General features: G+C 37.2%; 1 protein-coding gene and 1 long non-coding RNA gene across 2 annotated transcripts; one reads left to right on the forward strand and one right to left on the reverse strand.

The window, feature by feature from the left end:
* Positions 1 to 1,541: 1,541 nt before the first annotated feature.
* thbs3a (thrombospondin 3a) lies at positions 1,542 to 22,377 on the forward strand. The gene is made up of 23 exons (XM_048152416.1): positions 1,542 to 2,201; positions 3,200 to 3,406; positions 6,008 to 6,261; positions 6,872 to 6,974; positions 7,071 to 7,097; positions 7,195 to 7,277; positions 7,363 to 7,414; positions 9,740 to 9,888; positions 10,088 to 10,228; positions 11,278 to 11,352; positions 11,446 to 11,598; positions 12,835 to 12,945; positions 13,319 to 13,426; positions 13,945 to 14,104; positions 14,196 to 14,314; positions 15,164 to 15,216; positions 16,062 to 16,264; positions 16,342 to 16,520; positions 16,705 to 16,753; positions 16,831 to 17,027; positions 17,126 to 17,298; positions 21,465 to 21,604; positions 21,783 to 22,377. The coding sequence occupies exons 1-23, from the start codon at positions 2,126 to 2,128 to the stop codon at positions 21,842 to 21,844; spliced, it is 2,874 nt and encodes a 957-aa protein (XP_048008373.1). The 5' UTR covers positions 1,542 to 2,125; the 3' UTR covers positions 21,845 to 22,377.
* On the reverse strand, positions 21,698 to 23,779 carry LOC125243103. The gene is made up of 2 exons (XR_007178974.1): positions 22,785 to 23,779; positions 21,698 to 21,982 (listed from the first exon to the last, which is right to left on the reverse strand). It is a non-coding gene; the product is annotated as an uncharacterized LOC125243103 (long non-coding RNA).
* Between the last annotated feature and the right edge of the window lie 1,436 nt (positions 23,780 to 25,215).

Below are 25,215 nucleotides of genomic sequence, written 5' to 3' on the forward strand. Positions count from 1 at the left end.
CATTGCTGCATTGACACTGAGGGAGTTGCTGCAACAAAATTCAGATTTTATCTGTTGCAATGTTGTAACACAAAAGCCCCTGAGGACTTTGTGTGTGTGAAGCGGAGGTTGTAAGAGAGAAAGATATTCTCTTTAAAATACAATTTACCTGCCGGCAGTGTTTCCGAGTATCGGAGTCGGCTGAGCGAGGTCTCTGTGAATGTGTGCCCTGGGGAGACACAGCTGTGTGTTACAGCACCAGACTGGAATCTCTCTCTGGCTCCTGTTCATTCCTGGGTTTGTTTCCTTGTATTTGTGTGTGGAAACATAGTGAACCCCCTCCCTACCACTAGATCCAGAGCAATCAGGAGCTCCCCGAAGCCGCACGACAGCGTTTAATGACCTCAACAAAAATCATCTGGGAAAGAATTTCTGTTTGAGAAGGAAAAATGCATTCGGATTGTGCTGATTTTCCACACAGGGATTGAGACGGGGGAAGCGGTGGGTGGGGTTATGCTCTGAACTATGTGTCATTGACCAAACTGGTTCTGGTTTTGTTCAGGGTGTAAAATTTAGATTCATGACTCCATTGTGAAATTTTTTGCTCAAAACTCATATTTTCCTTTCTGGGAAGAGGGCTGTTTAACAAGTCCCTCATTTAAAGCACTGCATAGAACAAAAAGCTGAACAATTTTTTCTGCTTGCAGGGTCCAGTAAAGCTCAAGTATGACAGAACTGTTCCCCAGACACCTGCTGTTAAAAGCTGTTTCTAAGGAAACTCAAGATGTAATGAAAAATAAACATCACCCCAGGACAGACTGTCGAGACTGGACGCTGAAACTGAACAGCCCTCATACTGCTCTGCTTTAAAATGTCAACAGAGTTTTCTTTCTTCATGCCAATAAATTGCGTTTGATCGCAGATTGGTGCAAAATCAAAAGCTGACACTGGAATTATGAGTTTGAACTAGACGACCAAAGCCAGTGTTTGCATTTGTTCTGGTCACTTAAAATAATTGATATATTAACACTGACAAAAAATATTATGGTAGCCTATATTACCCTGTAGGATTTACTTTGAAAGAATTGTCTCATAGAAATTGCAAATAATTACAATTGTTTACACAGAAATGATAATTACAAAGAACTGACAAGATTACACTGAAATGTTATGTAAAGAAATGTAAAACGTACTCCATTAATCTGTTTTATTTACAACTTTGACTTTTTTTGTACAGTGTTTACAGTGTTTATGTATCGAAGTACTGTGTTTTTGCCATCTGTTAGCATTAAGGGAAACCTTTTGTGCCCAATTTTTAGTTTTTATCTCTTTTTTTCCCTTGCATTTGTGGGTCAGTGTGAGGTCAGGGTACGATTTAAATAGCTAGTGGCTACTGAAAAAAAAAAAAAAAAAGTACGTCAACACGTTTGCAGTTGCCACAAAAGTCCACATGAGTGACCCTTTCTTTTACTGTCTATGGAGTGACCGCATATCTTTACTTTACGCTCAGACGCTCGCGAACGGAAGTCACGTACGACGTAGCCTACTTGTAACTATAGCAACACGATGAGTGCGGAACGTCAATAACATTATTATTTTTGTAGATTCTACATTTTACGAATATATTCATTTTCTTTATTCATTTTAAATTTTGCCTTGCTGTGATAGGCGAATTTTAGAGTTTCGCGAGGACCCTCAACAACTTGAACTCCGAAAATTACCGATACCGTCTTAGTTTGTTCAACTTTTTAATGGTTTTCCTGTTCTCCAGAATAGACGTAGCGTGAAAACACCGTGTCATTTTAAAAATAGTTAAACTTTAAAAAACCTGTCTCGAGACCTCTACGTTCCGTCCTGTTCTATTTATGAACGCTGAACGCGTCCAGCGTGAACGCGCTCTGCAATCAATTATCCGTGTGCGTGTGTGTGTGTGTGTTACAGAAGAATAATGTGTTGTATGATGATGAGGAGGGCGGATTCATTTCTCAAATCAGCTCGTTCTCTCTGTCTGTAAACGCAGCTCACTCTCTCTCTCTCCTGCACAGCGCAGGTTTGTTCCAGTGGAAATATTTCGTATTTCAATGCATCGCTGACGGATCTGTTCTGGATATTTACTGCATCACTTTTGCGTGTAATTTCTGTAAACATGAAAGTTTGGGTCAGTCTATTCGTGTTGATGTTCGTCCGGTCCACAGAGAGCGCACAGAAACAAGACGTGCCGGGTAATTATTCTGACTTATTATTTTTTTAACTTTCTTAATCAGTTATACTGACTTCTCTCAGGTAGCCTAGTTGTCAGTCAATATGCTTTGCCTTTCTTATATGCCATGTATCTTTTAAAGTCTTCTTTGTTTTAAAGTTCGTCCAGTTAAAAGCTCTGACAGAAAGATTTAGAGGCAGAGTGAATTTCTCTCAGACTGTAATAATATAGTAGAAAATTCATCATTTACTCACTCTCATGTTCTGCCAAAACTGTATGACTCATTTTCCTCTGTGGAGCACAAAAGAAATTGATTAGAATGGTAAAATGTATAATGAATAGGAGCCAGAGCTTTCAAAACTGACGCAAAAGCATCATAAAAGTGATGATGCACATGACTCGTTCATATGAGATTCGATTCAAAACTTCTTTCTGAGTCAGATTTTTTGTTAATGAATCAGTTGACCCATTTCATAAACCCATTCTGAATGATTCATTCACAAATAGGTCTGCTTAGGTCTCTGACTTTTGACTGACCGATTTTACCTTTATTTAACCAGTCAGATATCTTAGGGACATTTACAATGACAGATTGGCGGGAGCTGAATGGGTACAATTAAGAAAAATAAAAAATAAATACAGAAATAATTATATAGCATATATATAATTGAACTTCTGCAGAAAAAAAAATGTAAATAGAATATGAAAAGATAAAATAATGGAAATTTTATGGCCATTTTAAAAAATTGAAATATATTGTGTACAGTAGGCTGTAAGTCATATCGATTAGGCCTTTATGGTGCTTTTATCGCTGTTAATTTTATTGGTCTTTTGGTTGTTATTAGAGTTTGACAGCTGTGGTCACCTTGATTTGTCACTGTACGACAAAGTAGAGTTGCTGAAGATTCTGCAAAAAAATTGTATGTTTTTACTGAAAAAAAAAAAAAAAAAACAGTATATGTGTTTGGAACAAATGACATAATTCCTTTATTTCCCCCTGTCTCTGTTTCTCTCTCTCAGTGATAGATGTGTTGAGTTTGGAGGATGTGAAGCAGACCGTGGCCGCAGTGGAGAAGGTCTCTTTAGCTCTAAAGACTCTCAGTGATGTGTATGTGTTGTCTACGTTTCGCCTGCCTCCTAAACTGGGTGGAGTTCTGCTGGGCCTCTACAACAAGCAGGATAACAAGAAATACCTGGAGGTTGCCATCATGAGCAAGATTAACAAAGGTAATGCAGCTATGACCCTTTGTTTTAATCATTATATCATAATCAACTTGCTTTTTCTCTGAAACAACTTTACTTTTCCACTGACATCACTGCTGTTGTATAATTTTGACTAACAGCCAAATAGCAAGTTGCTTGTTGTTTCAACAAACTTACATTCAGATTTCACTCAATTTTGGTATGGATTGTCCACTTTTCACCATCCAATCAGTTCTTGGTGGATAAAAACAAGTCCCACCCTACATTTTTTTTCATCGGATATCCTGTTTTACTCGTAAATATGTAGGATTAGTCCAGAATTAAAATTCCCTGATAATTTACTCACCCCCATGTCATCCAAGATGTTCATGTCTTTCTTTCTTCAGTTAAAAAGAATTTTCTCCATATAGTGGACTTCACTGGGGTTCAGTTTAATTTAAATTACAGTTTCAGTGCAGCTTCAAAGGGCTCTACATGATCCCAGCCGAGGAATAAGAGTCTGATCTAGTGAAACAAGCGGTCATTTTCTAAAAAAAAAAATGCTCTGTGGTGCGTGTCCACGACTTCACGCATTACAGTACGTAGTCACGTTGGAAAGGTCACGCGTGACCAGCGTTGGGCACGTTACTTTAAAAAAGTAATTAGTTATAGTTACTAGTTACTTCGCACAAATAGTAACGGAGTTAGTAACTGAGTTACATTGCGTTACTTTAAAAAATAAAAATAAAAATATGCCAAATAAATTGAATGCCCCCAATATTACATATAAGTCTAAGAATAAATTATTCTTGATGCGACTCCTGACTCATGATCCGCTCTTGCTCACGACATGAAATTTCTCTGTACTGTGTTGGTAGCCATTAAAGAAAACGTAGTTTCATATTTATGTTTAAATAGTCCTATGTTATGTTTTAAATCCATTTATTCGATTATGACAAGTGAACAGCGTGAGTAAGATGCATCATAAGATGCGCAAATATATCGGGAGACATGGAGTGGGTCAGATATGATTTTGACCACTTCATTAAGTTTTGCTTTGTAGAAAGCCTTTCTTTAAAGTGAATTTCATTTTGTAAAAATTGTATCTTAATTTTAATCAATGTTTCATCAACCAATTGCTTGGATTTAATATATAACAAGCAAATATAGCAGACAATAAAATCATGACATGGAGGCGCGGGCACGATCACTGGCGCGTGAACTGGAGCGCGTCTTATAGGCTAAATGAACCGAAACTCAGAGGCTGCTTGCCTCGCAGACATGAGAAATATATCTATAGAATGCTTGAAATATCTACTTTAACGAAAATGAAGTAATTAAAAACGAAAAGAAAGAGGCTACTCTGATTATGTAGCCTAATCCGAATGAAATGTGCATTATCTCTCTAGGCGCGTCCATATGAGCAGATGATCAGCAATGAGAATCAGCAATGTCAACTTCATCTTTGCAGCCGACACTGATTCAGAAAACATTACTTTATTAATAAACAATTAAAATGTCTCCTTGCTGTTTTTGTCACACTCATAATCATTACTTTTGCCGGTTCTTTATGGCAATTATGCGTGCCCTTGAGTGCTATATAGCCTATATTATGTAAACGCTCCTTATTATGGTTTATTCTCTCCAGTATTTAAGAAATTAAATTAATATAAATGTGATTAGTCAACTAATAGCTTAAATGAACAACTACTAGTCAACTAGAAAAAAACTCATTTCACATATTTTCGATCAAGCTTAAAAAAGGGTATTCTGGTTTGAGCTCGCGCTCAGCTCGCATGCTCTGACAGACACACACACAGCGCATCATACATTATTATCAGTTTAAAATTATATTTGTGTATGACTAACCGCAGCACACACCAGAGAAAAAACTTTGCAGGTCCTATGGCTGAGAGAGAGCCTACTCGGATGAAAACCGCTTCAGTGAGCTCAATTATAGTAACGCGGCATTTTTTTTGTCGGTAACGGCGTTATAACGGGAGAAAAAGTAATTCGTTTGATTACTTGTTACTGAAAAAGTAACGGCGTTAGTAACGCCGTTTATTTATAACGCCGTTATTCCCATCACTGCGTGTGACATAGGCGGATGTAACGTGGTAGGGCGAAAAACCATCTCATTTTCTCCTCCAACTTCAAAATCGTCCGACATCGTTGTTTTGCCTTTTTTTTTTGTAAAGGGCGTTTGACTTAGTCTTTGCACGTTCGCTTTGTAAACACTGGGTCAGTACTTCCGCAAATGTCACGCGTGACCTTTCCAACATGATTACGTAATGCGTGGCGCTTTGCAGAGCTAGCGCAAGAAGAGCATTTGTGGTTAAAAAGTATATACATTTTTATATTTTTTAAGAAAATGACAGATCGTTTGGCTACATAAGACCCTTATTCCTCGGCTGGGATCATATAGAGCCCTTTGAAGCTGCATTAAAACTGCAGTTTGGACCATCAACCTGTTGGTCCCCATTGAAGTCCACTATATAGAGAAAAATCCTAGAATGTTTTCCTCAAAAACCTTAATAAATTATCAGGAAATGTTAATTCTGGAGCGAACTAATCCTTTAGTGAAACAAAATGGGTTGCGAATGTGGTATCTGCTCAGAACATCTCTAAAAGGTTTGTTTGTTTTAGTTCTGGTCCGGTATGTTCGTGAAGACGGGAAGCTGCACACAGTAAACTTGCAGAGCCCCAATGTGGCAGACGGACGGCCTCAGTCTGTTATTCTACGAGTCGGTGGCCTGCGCAGAGACTACCTGAGCCTCGAGCTCTATGTGAACTGCCGTCTGGCTGACTCCGCCCAGCGACTGCCTCCATTGGTCTCTTTGCCCAGAGACACTGAGCTGGTGGAGATTCGTAATGGCCACAAGGCATACTCTCGGATGCAGGTGAGATCCAATGCAATATGACCTTGATCATATGATGTCTTGATAATGTCTTCACACAACAGCTGCATAAACGCTTCCGTTCAAAAGTTTGGGGTCGTATGGTATTGTAATGTTTTTGAAAGAAGTTTCCATGTTTACCAAAGCTGCATTTATTTGGAAAAAAAATGAATTAAAAACAGTAAAATTGTGTAAAATATTATTATAATTTAAAATAAATGTTTTCTATTTTAATATATTTTATAATGTAAAGTATTCCTGTGATGACAAAGCTAAATCTTCAGCATCATTACTCCAGTCTTCAGTCTTCTGACATTTTTTATGCATCTTTCCAAATTCATATAATGTTATTTTTCCTCCATGCAAGGCAAAAATGTGAATATGAACTATGCAGATTCTCCAGAAGTTCTCCTTTTGTGTATCACAGAAAAAACAACAGCAGTTTTCATTGTTGTTTTCAATTTTTAATGAAAGAAAGATGTTATGATCGGATTATGAACTGAAATCCATATATGACATTATATGATATCCAACTGATATTATATCAAATACTATGATAAAATGACAAACGTACAGAAACAGAGCTCTTGTAACTAACAGGTTTGTCTTTCAGGGTTCAGTGGAGTCCCTTAAACTGGCACTAGGTGGCACTGTTGCCCAGGCTGGAGCTCTCACCGACTGCCCCTTTCAGGGAGACGCCTCTTCATATAACATAGGTTAGCCAACATCAACACAAGACTGTACATGGGGCTTGAATATATTGCTTGCGAAATCTTTGTCTGAAAGTTTTTTGTCAAAACTTTGTTTTTCAGTGAACGGTGAGGTTAATTCTATTCTTGGTGAGTCTCAGGACATTGTTGAAGTCATAATATGCAATTTGTTGGTTTTTAATTATTTATTTATTTAATTTGAAGATATTGCATTATTTTTGTACAGGTGACCACACTAAAGCTCTGATTGGCCAGCTGATCATCTTTAATCAGATTTTGGGAGAGCTGAGAGAGGACATCAGAGAACAGGTGTGTGAGTGAGTGTGTATATATATGTGAGGGAATCTGAACTGAACATGTTTGATTAATATTCAAGTGTTTTTGTACTATTTAGGTGAAAGAAATGTCTCTTGTCAGGAATGCTATTCTGGAGTGCCAGATGTGTGGTGAGTAGCAAAAACAATCAAACCAACCTGACAGAACTTATGAGCTGCGTTCAGACCGCAGAATACAGTTGATAGTCCTGTTAGAAGTGCTACCTGTACATACACAGTTGAGATAAGAAAGACCACAGTTAACAACTAGATGTTTGACACCATTGTACGTATGGAATAATTCCTAGCAACATTAATAGATTTATATTATTATATAAATTATTTATTACATGTGATTGGAGAATGAGTGAAAACACTACCGTTCAAAAGGCTGGAGTTAGTAAGACTTTTTAAAACAGTAAATACAGTAATATTGTGAAATATTATTACAATTTAAAATTTGTAAATGTAATTTATTCCTGTGATTCCAAGCTGAATTTTCAGCACCATTACTCCAGTCTTCAGTGTCACATGATCCTTCAGAAATCATTCTAATATGCTGATCTGCTGCTCAAAAACATTTCTTATTATTATCAACGTTGAAAACAGTTGTGCTGCTTAATATTTTTGTGGAAACAGTGATGTGTTTTTTTCAGGATTCTTTGATAAATAGATAGTTGAAAAGAACAACATTTATTTGAAATCTTTTGATCATTTAAATGTGTCCTTCCTGAATAAAAGTGTTAAAAGTATTACTTTCAAAAAATCTTAAAGGTGCCATCGAATTGAAAATTGAATTTACCTCGGCATAGTTGAATAACAAGAGTTCAGTACATGGAAATGACATACAGTGAGTCTCAAACTCCATTGTTTCCTCCTTCTTATATAAATCTCATTTGTTTAAAAGACCTCTAAAGAACAGGCGAATCTCAACATAACACCAACTGTTACGTAACAGTTGGGGTGTACGCCCCCAATATTTGCAAATGAAAGCCCATGTTCCCAACATTATGAAAGGCATTAGACAAGGGCAGCCAGTATTATCGTCTGGATCTGTGCACAGCTGAATCATCAGACTAGGTAAGCAAGCAAAGACAATAGCGAAAAATGGCAGATGGAGCGATAATAATTGACATGATCCATAATATCATGATATTTTTAGTGATATTTGTAAATTGTCTTTCTAAATGTTTCGTTAGCATGTTGCTAATGTACTGTTAAATGTGGTTAAAGTTACCATCGTTTCTTACTGTATTCGCGGAGACAAGAGCCGTCGCTATTTTCATTTTTAAACACTTGCAGTCTGTATAATTCATAAACACAACTTCATTCTTTATAAATCTCTCCAACAGTGTAGCATTAGCCGTTAGCCACGGATCACTATCAAACTCATTCAGAATCAAATGTAAACATCCAAATAAATACCATACTTATGCGATTAGACATGCTGCATGACGAACACTTTGTAAAGATCCATTTTGAGGGTTGTATTAGCTGTGTGAACTTTGTTTATGCAATGATAGAGTCGAGAGCTCGGGAGGGGGCGGAGAGCGTGAGCAATTAAAGGGGCCGCAGCCCTGAATTGGAGCATTTCTAATTATGCCCCAAAATAGGCAGTTAAAAAAAAATATTTAAAAAAAATCAATGGGGTATTTTGAGCTGAAACTTCACAGACACATTCAGGGGACACCTTAGACTTATATTACATCTTGTAAAAAAACGTTCGATGGCACCTTTATTGACACCAAATTTCTGAACAGTAGTATATAATTATTTTTTTCCCTGCCGTGTTCAAGAAGTTATTAAAAAAAAAACATGTTGTGACAGTTTCGTGTGGCAATACAAAATGGTAAATCAGTGAAAAAGTAAATAATGCATTTTTGTACACAAATTTGAGAGGATGACAGCTGTGGGATTGTAAAAAAAAAAAATAGTTTAGAATAAGTAGCAGCACTGACAAAATTATTGGAAATTATCTGCCATTTTTCAGGCAAACTGATAGTCCCTCCTGAAACCTGCTAGTATATAATGCAGCACATTGCAAAGATGTATACCAAAATGCAATGCATTTGACTGCACCTTCCATTTCATGATTGAACCAGTAGTAATGTCAGCTGTGATTTTATTTTTTACTCATCATTTAGTCGAACAGCCAAAAGACACCTTTACCCAAAATTGGCTTAAAAATACAACAATGAGGTCATGTGACACCAATGTTTGAAAAGTTTAACACTGCGAAATGCATACTGTTTCACATACTGCTACATTTTAATTGTAGGCAGCATACAGTGTATAGTAAGCAGGAAGCAGTACGCTAGTATTCCCTTATCCTAAAACTCTCCACTGATTGGCAGGGCTTTAATTTGTGTATTATTCGCATGATATTAGATTTCATAAGTACATTTTTAACCACCCTTAAGAAATCTGATTTTGATAATTCATGTCTTTGGTTTGAAGGATTTCATGAGCCACGTTCACGCTGTCAGCCCAGTCCTTGCTTTAAGGGCGTGGCCTGCATGGAGACGTTCGATTTCCCAGGGTACAGCTGTGGGCCCTGTCCGGAGGGAATGACAGGGAACGGCACACACTGTAAGGATATAGATGAGGTGGGTGAAGGCATTTAGTGCTGGTTTTATTTTAGAGTAACGATTAGTCTTGGTCCAGAACTAGCTGTGACTGTTTATGTCCATGATCCAAGCATTTCAAATAAACATGCCTTCATTTTTTAACCATATTAAGTATTAATTTGTCAAAGCTGATTCATATTTAGCTCATTTGAATAATTAGCATGTCCCTCTCCATCAGTGTGCAGAGGCTCAGCCATGTTATACACCAAGCGCGTGTGTCAACACAGCAAAAGGTTTTACCTGTGAGTCCTGTCCACCCGGGCTATGGGGTCCACCTCTCTCTGGAGTCGGTGTGGAATATGCTAAGAGTCAACGCCAGGTACAGTTCATTTATTTGATCGAAGATACAGTAAAAACAGTAATATTGTGAAATTTAATTACAAAAAAATTTAAATCAAAATTTTTAATGAAAAATAATACTGTACGCACATAAAGAACAAACTTTGTATTCTATGTACAGTACTCAACTCAGTATACTATAAAAATACTAAACACATGTAACATTTTAAAACATGTAACAGTGCTTAATAAAAGTTCAAACATGATCAAATAACTGAATTGTTGTTTGAAACATTTAAATACTGATCAAAAACAAAAAGTAGTGAAGCTTGCTTTACCCCAGGGTTACTGGGGTAACGGCTGATTTCTGCTGTTTAATAAGTGCCATATACTTCGATTTCAGACCCCATCTGAAAATATAATGCCTTGCAAAAAAAATTCAAGAACTGAAGACTTTTTAATGCCCGCATACTATATTACAGTTATTTAAAATAATTGTTTTCTATTTGAATATATTATGTAATTTAATGTCATTTATTCCTGTGATGGCAAAGCTGAATTTTCAGCATCATTACTCCAGTCTTCAGTGTCACATGATCCTTCAGAAATCATTCTAATATTCTAATAAACTGATACATTTTTTTCAGCATTCTTTGATAAATAGAAAGTTCAACAGCATTTTTTTAAAAAAAAGAAATCTTTTGTAACATTATAAATGTCTTTAATGCTACTTTTGATCAATATAATGCATCCTTGCTGAATAAAAGTATTATTTCTTTCTTTCTTTCTTTCAAATAAAAAATCTACTGACCACAAACTTTTGAATGGTAGTCTGTATAATTAATTGTTTTGGTTACATATTTAAAAAAAGAAAGCAGTGAAAGTGTCAAAAATGGTGAACTGTTTAGAATAAAGGTGAAATCATTTTGGCTCATTTGAATGTCGGTATGGAGTATGCTAAGAGTCACCTGCAGGTACAGTGACCATAAAAAGTATTTACTCTTAAAAATGCCTGAATGTCATTGCATCAGACAGCACAATATCAAAGCAAGTGGCAACAAATATTTTTTTGCAATGAATTTGTTTCAGGAATGCTCTGACATCGATGAATGTCTTGATTTGGCCAATGCCTGCACACCCAACTCCATCTGCATCAACACCATTGTGAGTATGAGGCATAAAAACTCCCAGACGGTTTTCTCTGAAATCACACACAGTGTATGTTAATGTTTTTTAAACTTCTTCCCCTTCTCTCAGGGATCATATCGATGCGGTCAGTGCAAAGTTGGATATGTTGGGAATCAGACAGCTGGATGTTTCCCTCGGAATTCATGCGCTTCGCTCAGTTTCAACCCCTGTGACACTAACGCTCACTGCATCATTCAGCGGAACGGCGACGTCACCTGTGCTGTATGTGTACAATCCTCAGTTACCACTATAACATTAACTGCTTTTCCGCCACTGGGCCGAACGGTTCTAAGAAAGGTAGGGAACTGCTCCAGTTATATTTCCACTTGAGCCTGGTATGGCACAGCACGATTACAAACTGTTCTCAGCCTGGAATTCTCAGCACGGTTGGCTAACTGTGCTGAACTGTGCTGCTAAAGTGTGTGTGTAGTGACGTCACAACTACAATTGGTCACTTGTCTGTTGCCTGGCTACTAATTTCTTTGTAGCTGGCTAAGCACGCTATTTAAGCAACGTAAACACAAATTAATAATAAAATTAAAAGAAAAATCTGATGATCCTCCATAACACGGTCGCTATTTTCATCTCTATTGTCTGTAAACTCTTGCTTTACCAAGGCAACAACTGACACATTTGTATTACATTCCGTTATCAGCCTCACAGTGGAAAATGAAACCATATCATACTGGCTTGGCCGGATCGGCATGGAATGGAACGATTAAGCAAAAGAGAGCGGTTTGGCCCAATGGTGGAAAAGCAGCTATTGTGTCCTAACCAGACGCGATGCAGTAAGATTTAAAAGACAAGCAGTTCACATCCATTTAGAAAATATTTGAAACTTGAAGTCGGCATAAAATGGAAATTCACCATATTATTATGAACAATTCATCCATGCATTTTTTTAGTTGTTTTTTTTTTTGTTTTTTTTTTTGATGATCTCATCATTTTGAATCAAAATATCATTTTAATCAAACTGTCTTCTCTCTGGTGATGTATGCCAAACTTCTCCAATCATTTAGTCCACTTATACTCCGCTTAAACCTCGCCTCTTTCTTACAAATGACTGAAAGCTTGTATTCAAATCTGCCTTCATACAATCAACAACCAGTGGATTGAACCAATTAGACTCTTAAAAAAAAGGTGAAGAACGTTCCATGGAACCTTCCAGTCAGGTTCCATCCATGGAACCTGACTATTACACTTAACGGTGGAAAAAGATTATTTATATTTTAAAAATGTTCTTCACACTAAGAAAAAAACGGTTACTGAGAGGTTCTTTGGGGAAATAAAAATGTTTAACTGACAAGATTAAAAAAAAAGTGTAACTGACAAGATGCTCATCATTTATCATGGCTGGTTAGAAGAAAACTCAGATTTAAATGTATCATATTGTGTTTCTTTATTGCATCATGACTGTCCTCTGAAGTTTTCTGATAAACTTCTCTATGATTCTCTTAGTGTAATGTTGGATGGGCTGGTAATGGTCACACTTGTGGGAAGGACACAGATATTGACGGCTATCCAGACCGCTCCTTGCCCTGCATGGACAATGACAAACACTGCAAACAGGTCTGAAACTCACAATCTTTTTACCCACAATTTGTATCAACATTCACTGAGTTGATGTGATTATTAATAAGTATTGGGAAACCATATTGTTCTATTTATTCTGATGGTTTATAGACTTGATTGTTTAATTGTTCAACACAGACAATTGTTCACATGTCTTATACCTTTCAAGTAAACCAAGTTTTTTTTTTTTTTTGGGGGGGGGGGGGGGGGTTGTTTGGCGTTTTATATGATAGATTCACTGTAACTTGCAGTCCTGAAACTTTTCCCATGAACGCTCTTTAGATTCAGTATGTCTAAACTGCAGTATTTTATTCAGCTCTAGCTTGAAGTGTTATGCTATGGTTTTTGATTTTCACGTTCTGTTTTTCAGGACAACTGTGTCTTCACACCTAACTCTGGGCAGGAAGATGCAGATAATGATGGGATCGGAGACCAGTGTGATGAGGATGCCGATGGAGATGGAATAAAGAACGTAGAGGTATGTTTGTTACGCATCCGACCAGCGTTGTTATTGTTAACTAAAACTACCTACAGTAATTTTTGTTAAACTGCAAAATTGCTGTATTTTAAAAGTTCCTTATTTTGTTTTGGAGGTTTCCTACATTAAGTTTACATGCATCAAAGGTCAAAAACACAAATTTTCTCATAATATAGATTGCACTTCACCTCATTTCTTAAAGAATCTGAAAACGTTTTTTTCGAAGATTCAGTCTCTCTTTTTTCTCGAGCCTACTCTGCTCTGACTGGTCAGATGACTCGGTCTGTTGTGATTTTTTTTTATTTTTCTATTCTGCTTTGATTGGTCAGATGGCCCAGTCTGTTGTGATTGGCCTACCTCTTATAGTGTGTGTGAAACAAAACGCCTATTACCATATCTGAATTTCAGCGTCGGAGGCTTTGATACACAATGATATGAACGGTAACAATGGTGTCAGTTTTTTCATATCATTTCCAGCGCAAGTAATTTTTTTGTCTCTCTCTGTATGTGTGTTTCAGGATAACTGTCGGTTGGTGTCCAATAAAGATCAGCAGAACTCTGATACAGATTCATTCGGTGACGCGTGCGATAACTGTCCCACCGTTCCCAACATTGACCAGAAAGATACTGATAATAATGGAGAGGGAGACGCTTGCGATGAAGACATCGATGGAGATGGTGAAGACTGTTCAGCTTGATGAATTGCTTCACTTTGTGTCCCTACAACATCCATCCTTTGGTGTATGTGATGTGTGTGGATGTTTTGCAGGAATCCAGAATGTGCTGGATAACTGTCCCAAAGTGCCGAACCCAATGCAAACAGACCGGGACAGAGACGGAGTGGGTGATGCATGTGACAGCTGTCCTGAGATCAGCAACCCCATGCAGGTACTGTATCACATCTTACTTTATATCAAACTTTAAACAATCATTATACATTGATACAGTGTCAAAAAGAAGTTCAAAAATTAAAATTAAAATAATCCAAAAATTAAAGTTTCTCACCCTCATGTCATTCCCAACTTGTGTGACTTTCTTCTGTGGAAAATAAAAGAAGGACATATTTAAAGCCCATAGTTGATTTGAGAGCTACATCGGGGGAATTTCAATTTTGGTCTGTTCCTCGTACAAAGCTATCGTATAGCCTCAGAACACTTTTATGAAACTTTATGGTGCTTTTTGGTCATTTTGATGCTTGAAGCCTTTGACCAGTGCAAATCTTCCTAATTTCTCTATTTGTGTTCCACAAAAGAAAGTCAGTGTTATTTTAGTGACATTTATATACTATGATAGTTTTTATTAATATTTTGAATTAACTTTTCATTTATATTTTCAGTTTATTTTAATTTTATTTTTTATATTACTATTTAGGTTTAATTTCTTTTTCTTTTTCATTTGAATTCTAGTTAAATTTGCCAAGGCAACATTTCTAATTTTCATATAGTTTTCCTTTTAATATTTTTATTTAATATTTTATTTTGTTTCAGCTTGATTTCAATTAACATAAATATTTTTTAATAATTTTAGTTTTGGTTAACACTAATAAGCCTATTTGGAATGACGCGAGTAAATGATGACAGAATTTTAATTTTTGGGTGAACTATACCTTTGACAAATTATTTTAGTATCTAAAAAACAGCTAGTTCTTGCTTTTGCAGTAAATGGTCTATTATTTTATTTACTTTTTTTCTCTCAAATTAAATGTATGAATGATAAACTCAATTAATACTATTGCAGACAGATGTAGACAATGACTTAGTCGGGGATGTTTGTGACACCAACCAAGACACGTGAGTACGCGCACAACTCTGGTAAATATAAATATATATTTAAATATGTAAACCACACAAATTGTAGACTATTCAGTTTCTCATTAACCTGTATACAGTATGTGAAAACTGCTGCCATTTAACCCTTGTTCTTACTGTCAGTCCAAATCCGATTTTTGCACATATCCGATTGGAATCTGATCATATTAAGAAAGAGTAAATGGCAAAACAATCACATGAAATCAGATTTTTAAAAATCCGTTACAAACTTCATTCATATGTGGCTTTAAATCTCATTTTTGGAAATCTGTTTCAGTCTGACTGCTCTGATTGGATTTTGCTTAGCTTTTTTCCTTATGTTACTTTCTCACGACATGTAAAAGATAAACACATCAGACGTCGTTGCAGAATGGGTGGGAAAGAAAAGGTTGTAGATTGTTACAAATCATTGTGAATTTGTCAGCAGACATTCTGAAGTTTGACAGCCACATACATTCATGCATGAATTTTGAAACAGGTGGAGACGGCAGCATGGAATAAAGCTGCTGCTGCTTCATTAGACTTAGGAGTCCAGTGCCATGGCTACTCATCATTGCTGTTGATGCTTTTTGGCATATGCCTACCAATGCAACAGCATTGCCATAGAAACCAACACAGATATTCCAGAAAACAAAAGAGCACCACAGGACACACAGATTGGATCTGAACAGTTTGAACAGACAATCATTGAAATCAGATTCCAAACGGATATGATTTGGACTGACAGTGTGAACACAGCCCTAGTGTCTCATAGTTGCTCATACCATTTATTATCACCGTAGACACTTTCAGTTCAGCTCATAATGTTGAATGTTGTGTGTTTTCAGTGATGGAGACGGACACCAGGACACTCGAGATAACTGCCCCGACATTCCAAACAGCTCTCAACTGGACTCGGATAACGACGGCATCGGAGATGACTGTGACGAAGACGATGATAACGACGGGATCCCGGACAATTATGCCATCAACGGCATGGGACCCGATAACTGCAGACTCATTTCCAACCCCAACCAGAAAGACTCGGACAGTAAGAGCGTTCATATCCAGTGATGGTGAATAATCTCCCTGATTAATGACACACCTAATTTCTTTCTTGTCATTTAGGTAACGGAGTCGGTGACGTATGCGAGAATGACTTTGACAATGATGCGGTACTGGATTTTATTGACGTGTGTCCAGAAAGTGCTGAAGTCACACTCACAGATTTCAGAGCCTATCAGACGGTCATTCTAGACCCGGAGGGTGACGCTCAGATCGACCCGAACTGGGTGGTGCTCAATCAGGTAAAGCATCATAGGAATCCTGTTGATCACATTGACGCAAGTTGCTGTAATTTTCTTATTCCAGAGATTTAAATTACACTTTTTTGGGTATCCATGATGTAATGGATATTATTTAAAGATGAAGTCTGTAAATTTCTGTACTTTGCTAAATGCTTGTATTAATATGGAGTATTATGTATTTCAGGGTATGGAGATTGTTCAAACCATGAACAGTGACCCGGGCTTGGCAGTGGGTGAGTCTGATTTCTGATTTCAAGAGCTAAACACCCAGCAGACACTCCAACTTAAACTGTAAATTGCTTCTCCACAGGTTACACAGCGTTTAACGGCGTGGACTTCGAAGGAACTTTTCACGTTAACACAGTGACTGATGACGACTACGCCGGCTTCATTTTTGGCTATCAGGATTCCTCTAGTTTCTATGTGGTAATGTGGAAGCAGACCGAACAGACATATTGGCAGTCGGTCCCATTCAGGGCCATGGCTGAACCGAGCCTGCAGCTCAAGGTGCGAATGTTGCTTAATTGTGTCGTTTCATTGTAATATATTGGCTTGCTAATGTCTGTATGACCTCTTGGCGAATAAGACATCTTGTGTTTATGTAGGCAGTAAAGTCTCGTACAGGCCCCGGTGAATTTCTTCGTAATGCTCTGTGGCACACGGGGGATACGGATGGAGAGGTGAAACTGCTGTGGAAAGACCCACGAAATGTCGGCTGGCAAGATAAAACTTCGTACCGGTGGCAGCTCAGCCACCGACCACAGGTCGGCTACATCAGGTGAGATCTCCTACAATTTTGCAGCAGTAGAGTACAGTGGGTACGGAAAGTATTCAGACCCCCTTAAATTTTTCACTCTTTGTTATATTGCAGCCATTTGCTAAAATCATTTAAGTTCATTTTTTTCCTCATTAATGTACACACAGCACCCCATATTGACAGAATTGTTGACATTTTTGCAGATTTATTAAAAAAAAAAACTGAAATATCACATGGTCCTAAGTATTCAGACCCTTTGCTGTGTCACTCATATATTTAACTCAGGTGCTGTACATTTCTTCTGATCATCCTTGAGATGGTTCTACACCTTCATTTGAGTCCAGCTGTGTTTGATTATACTGATTGGACTTGATTAGGAAAGCCACACACCTGTCTATATAAGACCTTACAGCTCACAGTGCATGTCAGAGCAAATGAGAATCATGAGGTCAAAGGAACTGCCTGAAGAGCTCAGAGACAGAATTGTGGCAAGGCACAGATCTGGCCAAGGTTACAAAAAAATTTCTGCTGCACTTAAGGTTCCTAAGAGCACAGTGGCCTCCATAATCCTTAAATGGAAGATGTTTGGGACGACCAGAACCCTTCCTAGAGCTGGCCGTCCGGCCAAACTGAGCTATCGGGGGAGAAGAGCCTTGGTGAGAGAGGTAAAGAAGAACCCAAAGATCACTGTGGCTGAGCTCCAGAGATGCAGTCGGGAGATGGGAGAAAGTTGTAGAAAGTCAACCATCACTGCAGCCCTCCACCAGTCGGGGCTTTATGGCAGAGTGGCCCGACGGAAGCCTCTCCTCAGTGCAAGACACATGAAAGCCCACATGGAGTTTGTTAAAAAACACCTGAAGGACTCCAAGATGGTGAGAAATAAGATTCTCTGGTCTGATGAGACCAAGATAGAACTTTTTGGCCTTAATTCTAAGCGGTATGTGTGGAGAAAACCAGGCACTGCTCATCACCTGTCCAATACAGTCCCAACAGTGAAGCATGGTGGTGGCAGCATCATGCTGTGGGGGTGTTTTTCGGCTGCAGGGACAGGACGACTGGTTGCAATCGAGGGAAAGATAAATGCGGCCAAGTACAGGGATATCCTGGACGAAAACCTTCTCCAGAGTGCTCAGGACCTCAGACTGGGCCGAAGGATTACCTTCCAACAAGACAATGACCCTAAGCACACAGCTAAAATAACGAAGGAGTGGCTTCACAACAACTCCGTGACTGTTCTTGAATGGCCCAGCCAGAGCCCTGACTTAAACCCAATTGAGCATCTCTGGAGGGACCTAAAAATGGCTGTCCACCAACGTTTACCATCCAACCTGACAGAACTGGAGAAGATCTGCAAGGAGGAATGGCAGAGGATCCCCAAATCCAGGTGTGAAAAACTTGTTGCATCTTTCCCAAAAAGACTCATGGCTGTATTAGATCAAAAGGGTGCTTCTACTAAATACTGAGCAAAGGGTCTGAATACTTAGGACCATGTGATATCTCAGTTTTTCTTTTTTAATAAATCTGCAAAAATGTCAACAATTCTGTGTTTTTCTGTCAATATGGGGTGCTGTGTGCACATTAATGAGGAAAAAAATGAACTTAAATGATTTTAGCAAATGGCTGCAATATAACAAAGAGTGAAAAATTTAAGGGGGTCAGAATACTTTTCGTACCCACTGTATATGCTACTGTTTAAAAGTTTGCTGTCAGATTTATTTATTTTTTTAAAGAAATTAATACTTTTATTCAGCAAGGATGTATTAAATTGATCAAAAGTGACAAAGACATTTATGTTACAAAGGATTTCTATTTCAAATAAATTCTGTTTAAATAAACTTTCTATTCATCAAAGAATTCTGCAAAAAAAAAAAGTATCCGTTTCCACAAAAATAACAAAGTCCCTTTCAAGGAAAGTCTGTTCACTTGGCGGCCATATTTGCAACGCCTCCGGGCAGCTATTTCAGGCATCCAAGACCAAGTCCTATCTATTTGAATGGGGTAATCCTGAAATCTCAAAAACTCAGAAATCAATTAAATAACATATTTCAAATCAGCAACAAAATCTGACATGAACTGTCCCATAAATGTTTTTTCTTATGCTCAAATAGTGTTAAAAAAGGCTTATTTTTGGTAATGTACATTACTGTAAACATATTTTTTTACTAAGTGACTGCATGCCAAAAATGTTATTGTTAAATTTTAAATTATATTTACCTTATATTAAGAGTAACAATATAAGACATTTGTCCCTGCTGAAACAACTTTTTTGTCTGTCCGGTTGTGGGCCGCGTTTGTTGTCACAAGAGGGCGCAATACCAGTTTGGGTCATTGACTGCACTGGTGTGAGCGGCAGCTGATGGAAGTTTTTGCTGGTATACTGGAGGGGAAGGGGGTGGGGGGGGTCTGGTGGTGGCTATGACTAGTTATCCTTAAAATTTCTTCACAATTGCCCCCTCCTCTTGCCCCCTTCACACCCCTGAGACTCTGCTGAGTGGTTGGGCCCCCTGGCCGCCCATTGTTGTGGTTGCCATGCCAATGAAATCCTTGGCAAGAATTTTCTTGGTGCCTGTTCATATGCAGATCCAACGGAAACTACTGTAGTGGACGGGCCGTTAAAGAAAGAGGGAGAACGGACCGCAGAGGACAGTTAAACATGTATTGTGTATGATTTCCTGTACTGAGTAATTTCTTGGCATTGTGTTTTAAATCAGATACTCTTTGCCAAAGAAACAATGCATAAACTCCAGAAAATGTCAAAAAAATGTGTTTTTAAAAAAAAATGTCATAACAGAAATTGCCTAGAATAAATTCTCATTTCATAGTTACAATTTTTTGAAGCTTTTAAACTTTAAGTCTACGCAATTATTGAACTCTAGAACACTCCCAAGATTCTATTATGCATAAATACCTACAGGAAGAGGGAGAACTGTGTGTAGCTTGGTGTGTGTGTACGTACACGTGTATTCACATTTGTGTGAGACAATGTGTAGCTGAGGCTTTGTAAGGGCCTTTTCAAACACACACACATAAACACACCTGCTTTGTATTCAGTGAGAGGAGTGAATAGAGCACTGGACTCCGGTACGCACACACACTCTGCAACCGTGCTCTGCTCATACATAATGCAATTTAAGTCCGGCCTGCTGCTAAATCAAATCAGATCTCATTTATTATCAGGTAATTAGAGGTCGAGCAGGTGGAGTTTAGTAGTGGCCTGTAGCACAAAACAGCTCTTGGCTTCATTCAGATCAAATATTCTAGTACAACGGTTCTCAAAATTGGGTCAGCAATACTAAATGCAAATAATAAAATGCAACTAACCGTATAAGTTTGGATAAGTTTTTTTTTTTTAAGTGGTAGGACAAAATGTTACCTTTGTTTGATTATAAAATGTATAATTTGTTGTTGATCCAATTAGACTAAAGTACTTTGGTGCAAATTAATTTATCATTTTTTATACATTTTAATTATTACATTTATATATTGATTTATATTTTTAATAAATATACTAGTATTAAATTATTATCTAGAATATTAAATATTATCATATCTAATGTATTCAAAATAAAAATGTTTATATATAATAATAATTTAAAAAAAAATATATATATATATTATATTATATTAAAATATATATTTTTAAATTAGATATAATATTTAGACATTTAATAATTTGGTATATTACCAATATTATATACAATACTTTAGTTTATTGTCCAATACTCACTATTAACTAGCTTATTAGCATGCATATTACTAGAATATTGGCTGTTTATTATTAAATATTATATCTAATGTATTAAAATACATTTATACATTATTGAATATATATTCATATATATTAATATATTTTGAATATATATTATGCTATATTATCAATTTTGTATGTATATATATATATATATATATATATATATATATATATATATATATATATATATATATATATATATACACACACACAATTTCCATGCTTGCAAAACATAATTTTTCTATTCATGAAGTTTGTGGTAATATTAATAAATTTCAGTGTTTGATCTTAAGGATATTTTTGCTCACTTTTGTATGCTAAACAGTTGTGAATGTCCACTATTACATCTGGATCCAGTAGTTGAGAACTGCTGAACTCCGTCTAAGAGGACTTTCGTGTGTGTGTGTGTGTGTGTGTGTGTGTGCTCCTGTTGCAGGGTGAAGCTGTATGAAGGCACAGAGATGGTGGCTGACTCAAATGTTCTGATTGACACCTCCATGAGAGGGGGCCGCCTGGGCGTGTTCTGCTTCTCTCAAGAGAACATCATTTGGTCCAATCTGCGCTACCGCTGTAACGGTAAAGATTAATCCACTCTTTGATATTTAAATCATAATCCCCAAACCCTCAAATCCAATGCTCAAAGTCTTCAAGAAATCTAAAATCTGCTAATTCTGTATAAAAGTTGTTTATTGACAAAACCCAGCATTACAACAATAGAACAAAACAATAAGCAGATTAAACATATCTTTTCCAGATACTGTTCCAGAGGACTTCAGTTCACACCGTCAACAGGTTCTAATGCACATAAAGGTGTGAGAGGAGTGGGACGCCCTCCGTCTCTCTCTAGACCCCCTGAAACCCAGTGTGGGGCCACTGCACTCCTGTGTACGAGGGGCCAAACAACCAGGACAGATGAGAGATTTACCAGCGTCTGTGTCACTCCGGTGGAGGAGACTGAATGAAAGGAGAGAAAAGACTTTTATTTTACGTTTTGCGTGTTTGTGTGTCGTTGCGGAGTCGTATAATGTGAGTATGAGAGTGTGTGTTTGAAAGGGTCCATTAGAGTGTGTATGCATTAATAATGTCTTAAATAAAGGGATATGATGTATTTTATAGAACACAATAAATACCTGGCAGTACTTTTGTTTTATAATATTATGACAACAGTCAATTTTAAAAATGCCAAAAGTGACAGTTTAATGTGTCAATCCCAATTCTCCTGTTCTGTATTTCATTAATTATGAATAAGAGATCAGCTCTATTTCTACACTCAAGCATATGTATGAAAATATAATAATTTAACATTAGTTCAAATAAAACCATCTCAGCCACTGTGGGGGCAAATATCATATTAACTTGAATGCTTCTTCATTTTCAAAAAAAATAAAAAAAATAAGTAAAACGTAAATATATATATATATATATATATATATATATATATTTGTATTATTTTATATTTAATAATGTATTTTTATTAAACCTTTTATATAAACTCACAAGAGAAATCTAAGCGCACTATGTTATAGCATGCTTGTATATATCATATATATATATGAATTTTATGTATGCATAAACACCGGAATTATCTAAATACACTTGCTTTATTGCACAGTAAACATTAGAGCACCCTGTGTAGAATACTGAATCCCATAATGCAATGCAAAATAAGTATACAGTATACAATGCATACTGCACAATATTTAGTAAGTAGTAAGCTAGTATTCCATTCCAAACAGCCACTGTGTCATATACTCACACTGGTGTTGAAGATACACCTGCGGTCTGGCGCCGCCCTAGTGGTCGAGCAGTTCATAAACTGTTGTTGTGGCGGGAGAATCCAGCGGGGAGTCGCGTGTTCCTCGTGGTCAGGGAGGCCGGGACGAGTGCAATATTGGCGGGAGATTGAACAACAGTGCACAGCATCCCACACCTGCCAGACCGCAGGACTTCAAACACACTCTTGAAGGCTTCAGTTCAGACTTCTCCGCAGAACTACACAAATACACATTTATTTACAATATCTTATATTAAGTTGTTTGAAACATTAAAAATGTTGTTTTTAAATTAAGTTTTCAGCTTGTTTGAAAAACATGGTAAAAGTTTATTTTTTTCCCATTTAGTAGGGAAGGACAATGCGAGCACCTGAGGCCCTAAAGCCAAACATTGTTTGCATGAATATCTTTTGAAACTTGTGAATATAAGGTGTCGAGCTTCATGTTTCACAATATTTTTTGTCATAATGCACTTATTAACTCATATATCAACATGTAAAACCTTTATGATAATAACAAAACGATCGCATGACATCTTGTCACTATATAGTGTGTGGGAAAAGATACATTATAATGTTGCAGATTTGGAGTAAGTTTAAAGTTCAGTTTGAGTGCATTATTCACGGTGAGTTATTTTAATATAATGTCAGCCCAAATATTTAACTTTTATAAGTAAGTTTCATATAAATTTCATTAGTTTCTTTTTAGGTTTAACAGCGCATAAGCGAAATCGTTCCAAGTATTCCTGGCGACGTGCGCGTGCTGCTGGTTGAATCACTGTCCTAAACTACCGGTTGCTTAGTAACGAGGTAATCTGTTGACCAGCGAATAGTCCAGAAGACAAAAATGTACAACACAAAAAATGTTTGTTAAGAAAATAAAGTTGTCTGAGAATAACAAGTTCAATGACGCACTTCACTTAATACTCAACAAATAAATGGAAAGTTTTCTCCTGACCCCACAAGGAGTTTATTAAGCTACTCACCTATAAAATCACAACGCTCCTCAAACGCTGTATTTAAATCACATCTCTGTACTGGACGTCGCTGTTTATGAAGTTCTTCTTCCCAAAATATTTTCGTATAGCCCTGTTGCATGCTTTTGGCGCGTCTGCAGCTCGGTGGTTCTGGTTTTGCCCAAAATGTGAGGGGCACAAAAGGACCTGCGGCCCCGCAGCGCCCCGCCTCCATCCATCCAGCCAACAAAGAGCCTGAAACTCACTGATGCATGCATGCATACTGCAGACAACAGAGCAGATCACACTCAGACACACACACAGTCCCAGATCACACTCTGATGAATGCTGTAAACACAGTACGCATGCATCAGTGTGTGTGCAAGTATACACTTGCAACATTTTTTTTTTTACTTTTAAGTGTTGAAAAGCTGGTGACCGCCATGTATTCCAGTGTTTACAGTATTCTGAAGCACAATTTCGTGTGATTTGCATCAAACTCGCTCTATTTGCGCACGTTCATTTCTCACTGGTCAACACCGCCACCTGGCGGACGCGCCCTGAACTGCAGCTCTGAACTTTGGTTTCTATTCAGATAAATACTAGCAAATATATCCAATAAGTGCAAATTGAGCGACCTAAATAAGTAAAAGAGGGGCTCTTTGGGACGTCCTGGAGATATGATGCTGCTAAATGAGTCCAAAGATAGGCAAACACATCCTCAAACACACGCATTTAACACCAAACAGAGAAAATAGACAGAGAAATCACACACTTCCGTAACACATAGAAACCTTAGAGACTTTTAGATTGTCATTAAAGGATTAGTTCACTTTCCAATTAAAATTTCCTGATAATTTACTCACCCCCATGTCATCCAAGAAGTCTTTCTTTCTTCAGTCGAAAATAAATGTTTCTCCATTATAGTGGACTTAAATGGTCTCCAAACAGTTGAAGGTCAAAATTACAGTTTCAGTGCAGCTTCAAAGCGTTCTACGCAATCCCAGACGAGAAATAAGGGTCTTATCTAGCGAAACCATCGCTCATTTTCTTAAAAAAAATAAATACACATTTTATACGTTTTAACCATAAATGCTCATCTTGAACTAGCTCTCTTCTTCTCTATTAGAATTCCAGCAGTGTAGACGCTGCTAAGTGTATTACTGCCCTCCACAGGTCAAAGTTTGAACTGAATTGTCATATACAATATGCTTGTGCAAGTATATAACAAAGTTCAAACTTTGACCTGTGGAGGGCAGTAATACACTTAGCAGCGTCTACACTGCTGGAATTCTAATAGAGAAGAAGAGAGCTAGTTCAAGATGAGCATTTATGGTTAAAACGTATAAAATTTGTATTTATTTTTTTTTTAGAAAATGAGCGATGGTTTTGCTAGATAAGACTCTTATTCCTCGTCTGGTATCATTTAAAGCCCTTTGAAGCTGCACTGAAACTGTAAT

Source organism: Megalobrama amblycephala, linkage group LG13, assembly GCF_018812025.1.
Source record: "Megalobrama amblycephala isolate DHTTF-2021 linkage group LG13, ASM1881202v1, whole genome shotgun sequence".
NCBI classification, from domain to species: Eukaryota; Metazoa; Chordata; class Actinopteri; order Cypriniformes; family Xenocyprididae; genus Megalobrama; species Megalobrama amblycephala.

Coding starts and splice junctions, on each gene's coding strand:
- thbs3a (XM_048152416.1), top strand. CDS start 2,126: ATGAAAGTTTGGGTCAGTCTATTCGTGTTGATGTTCGTCCGGTCCACA. Junction 2,202..3,199: donor ACAGAAACAAGACGTGCCGG/GTAATTATTCTG, acceptor TCTCTCTCTCAG/TGATAGATGTGTTGAGTTTG. Junction 11,599..12,834: donor ACGGCGACGTCACCTGTGCT/GTATGTGTACAA, acceptor TGATTCTCTTAG/TGTAATGTTGGATGGGCTGG.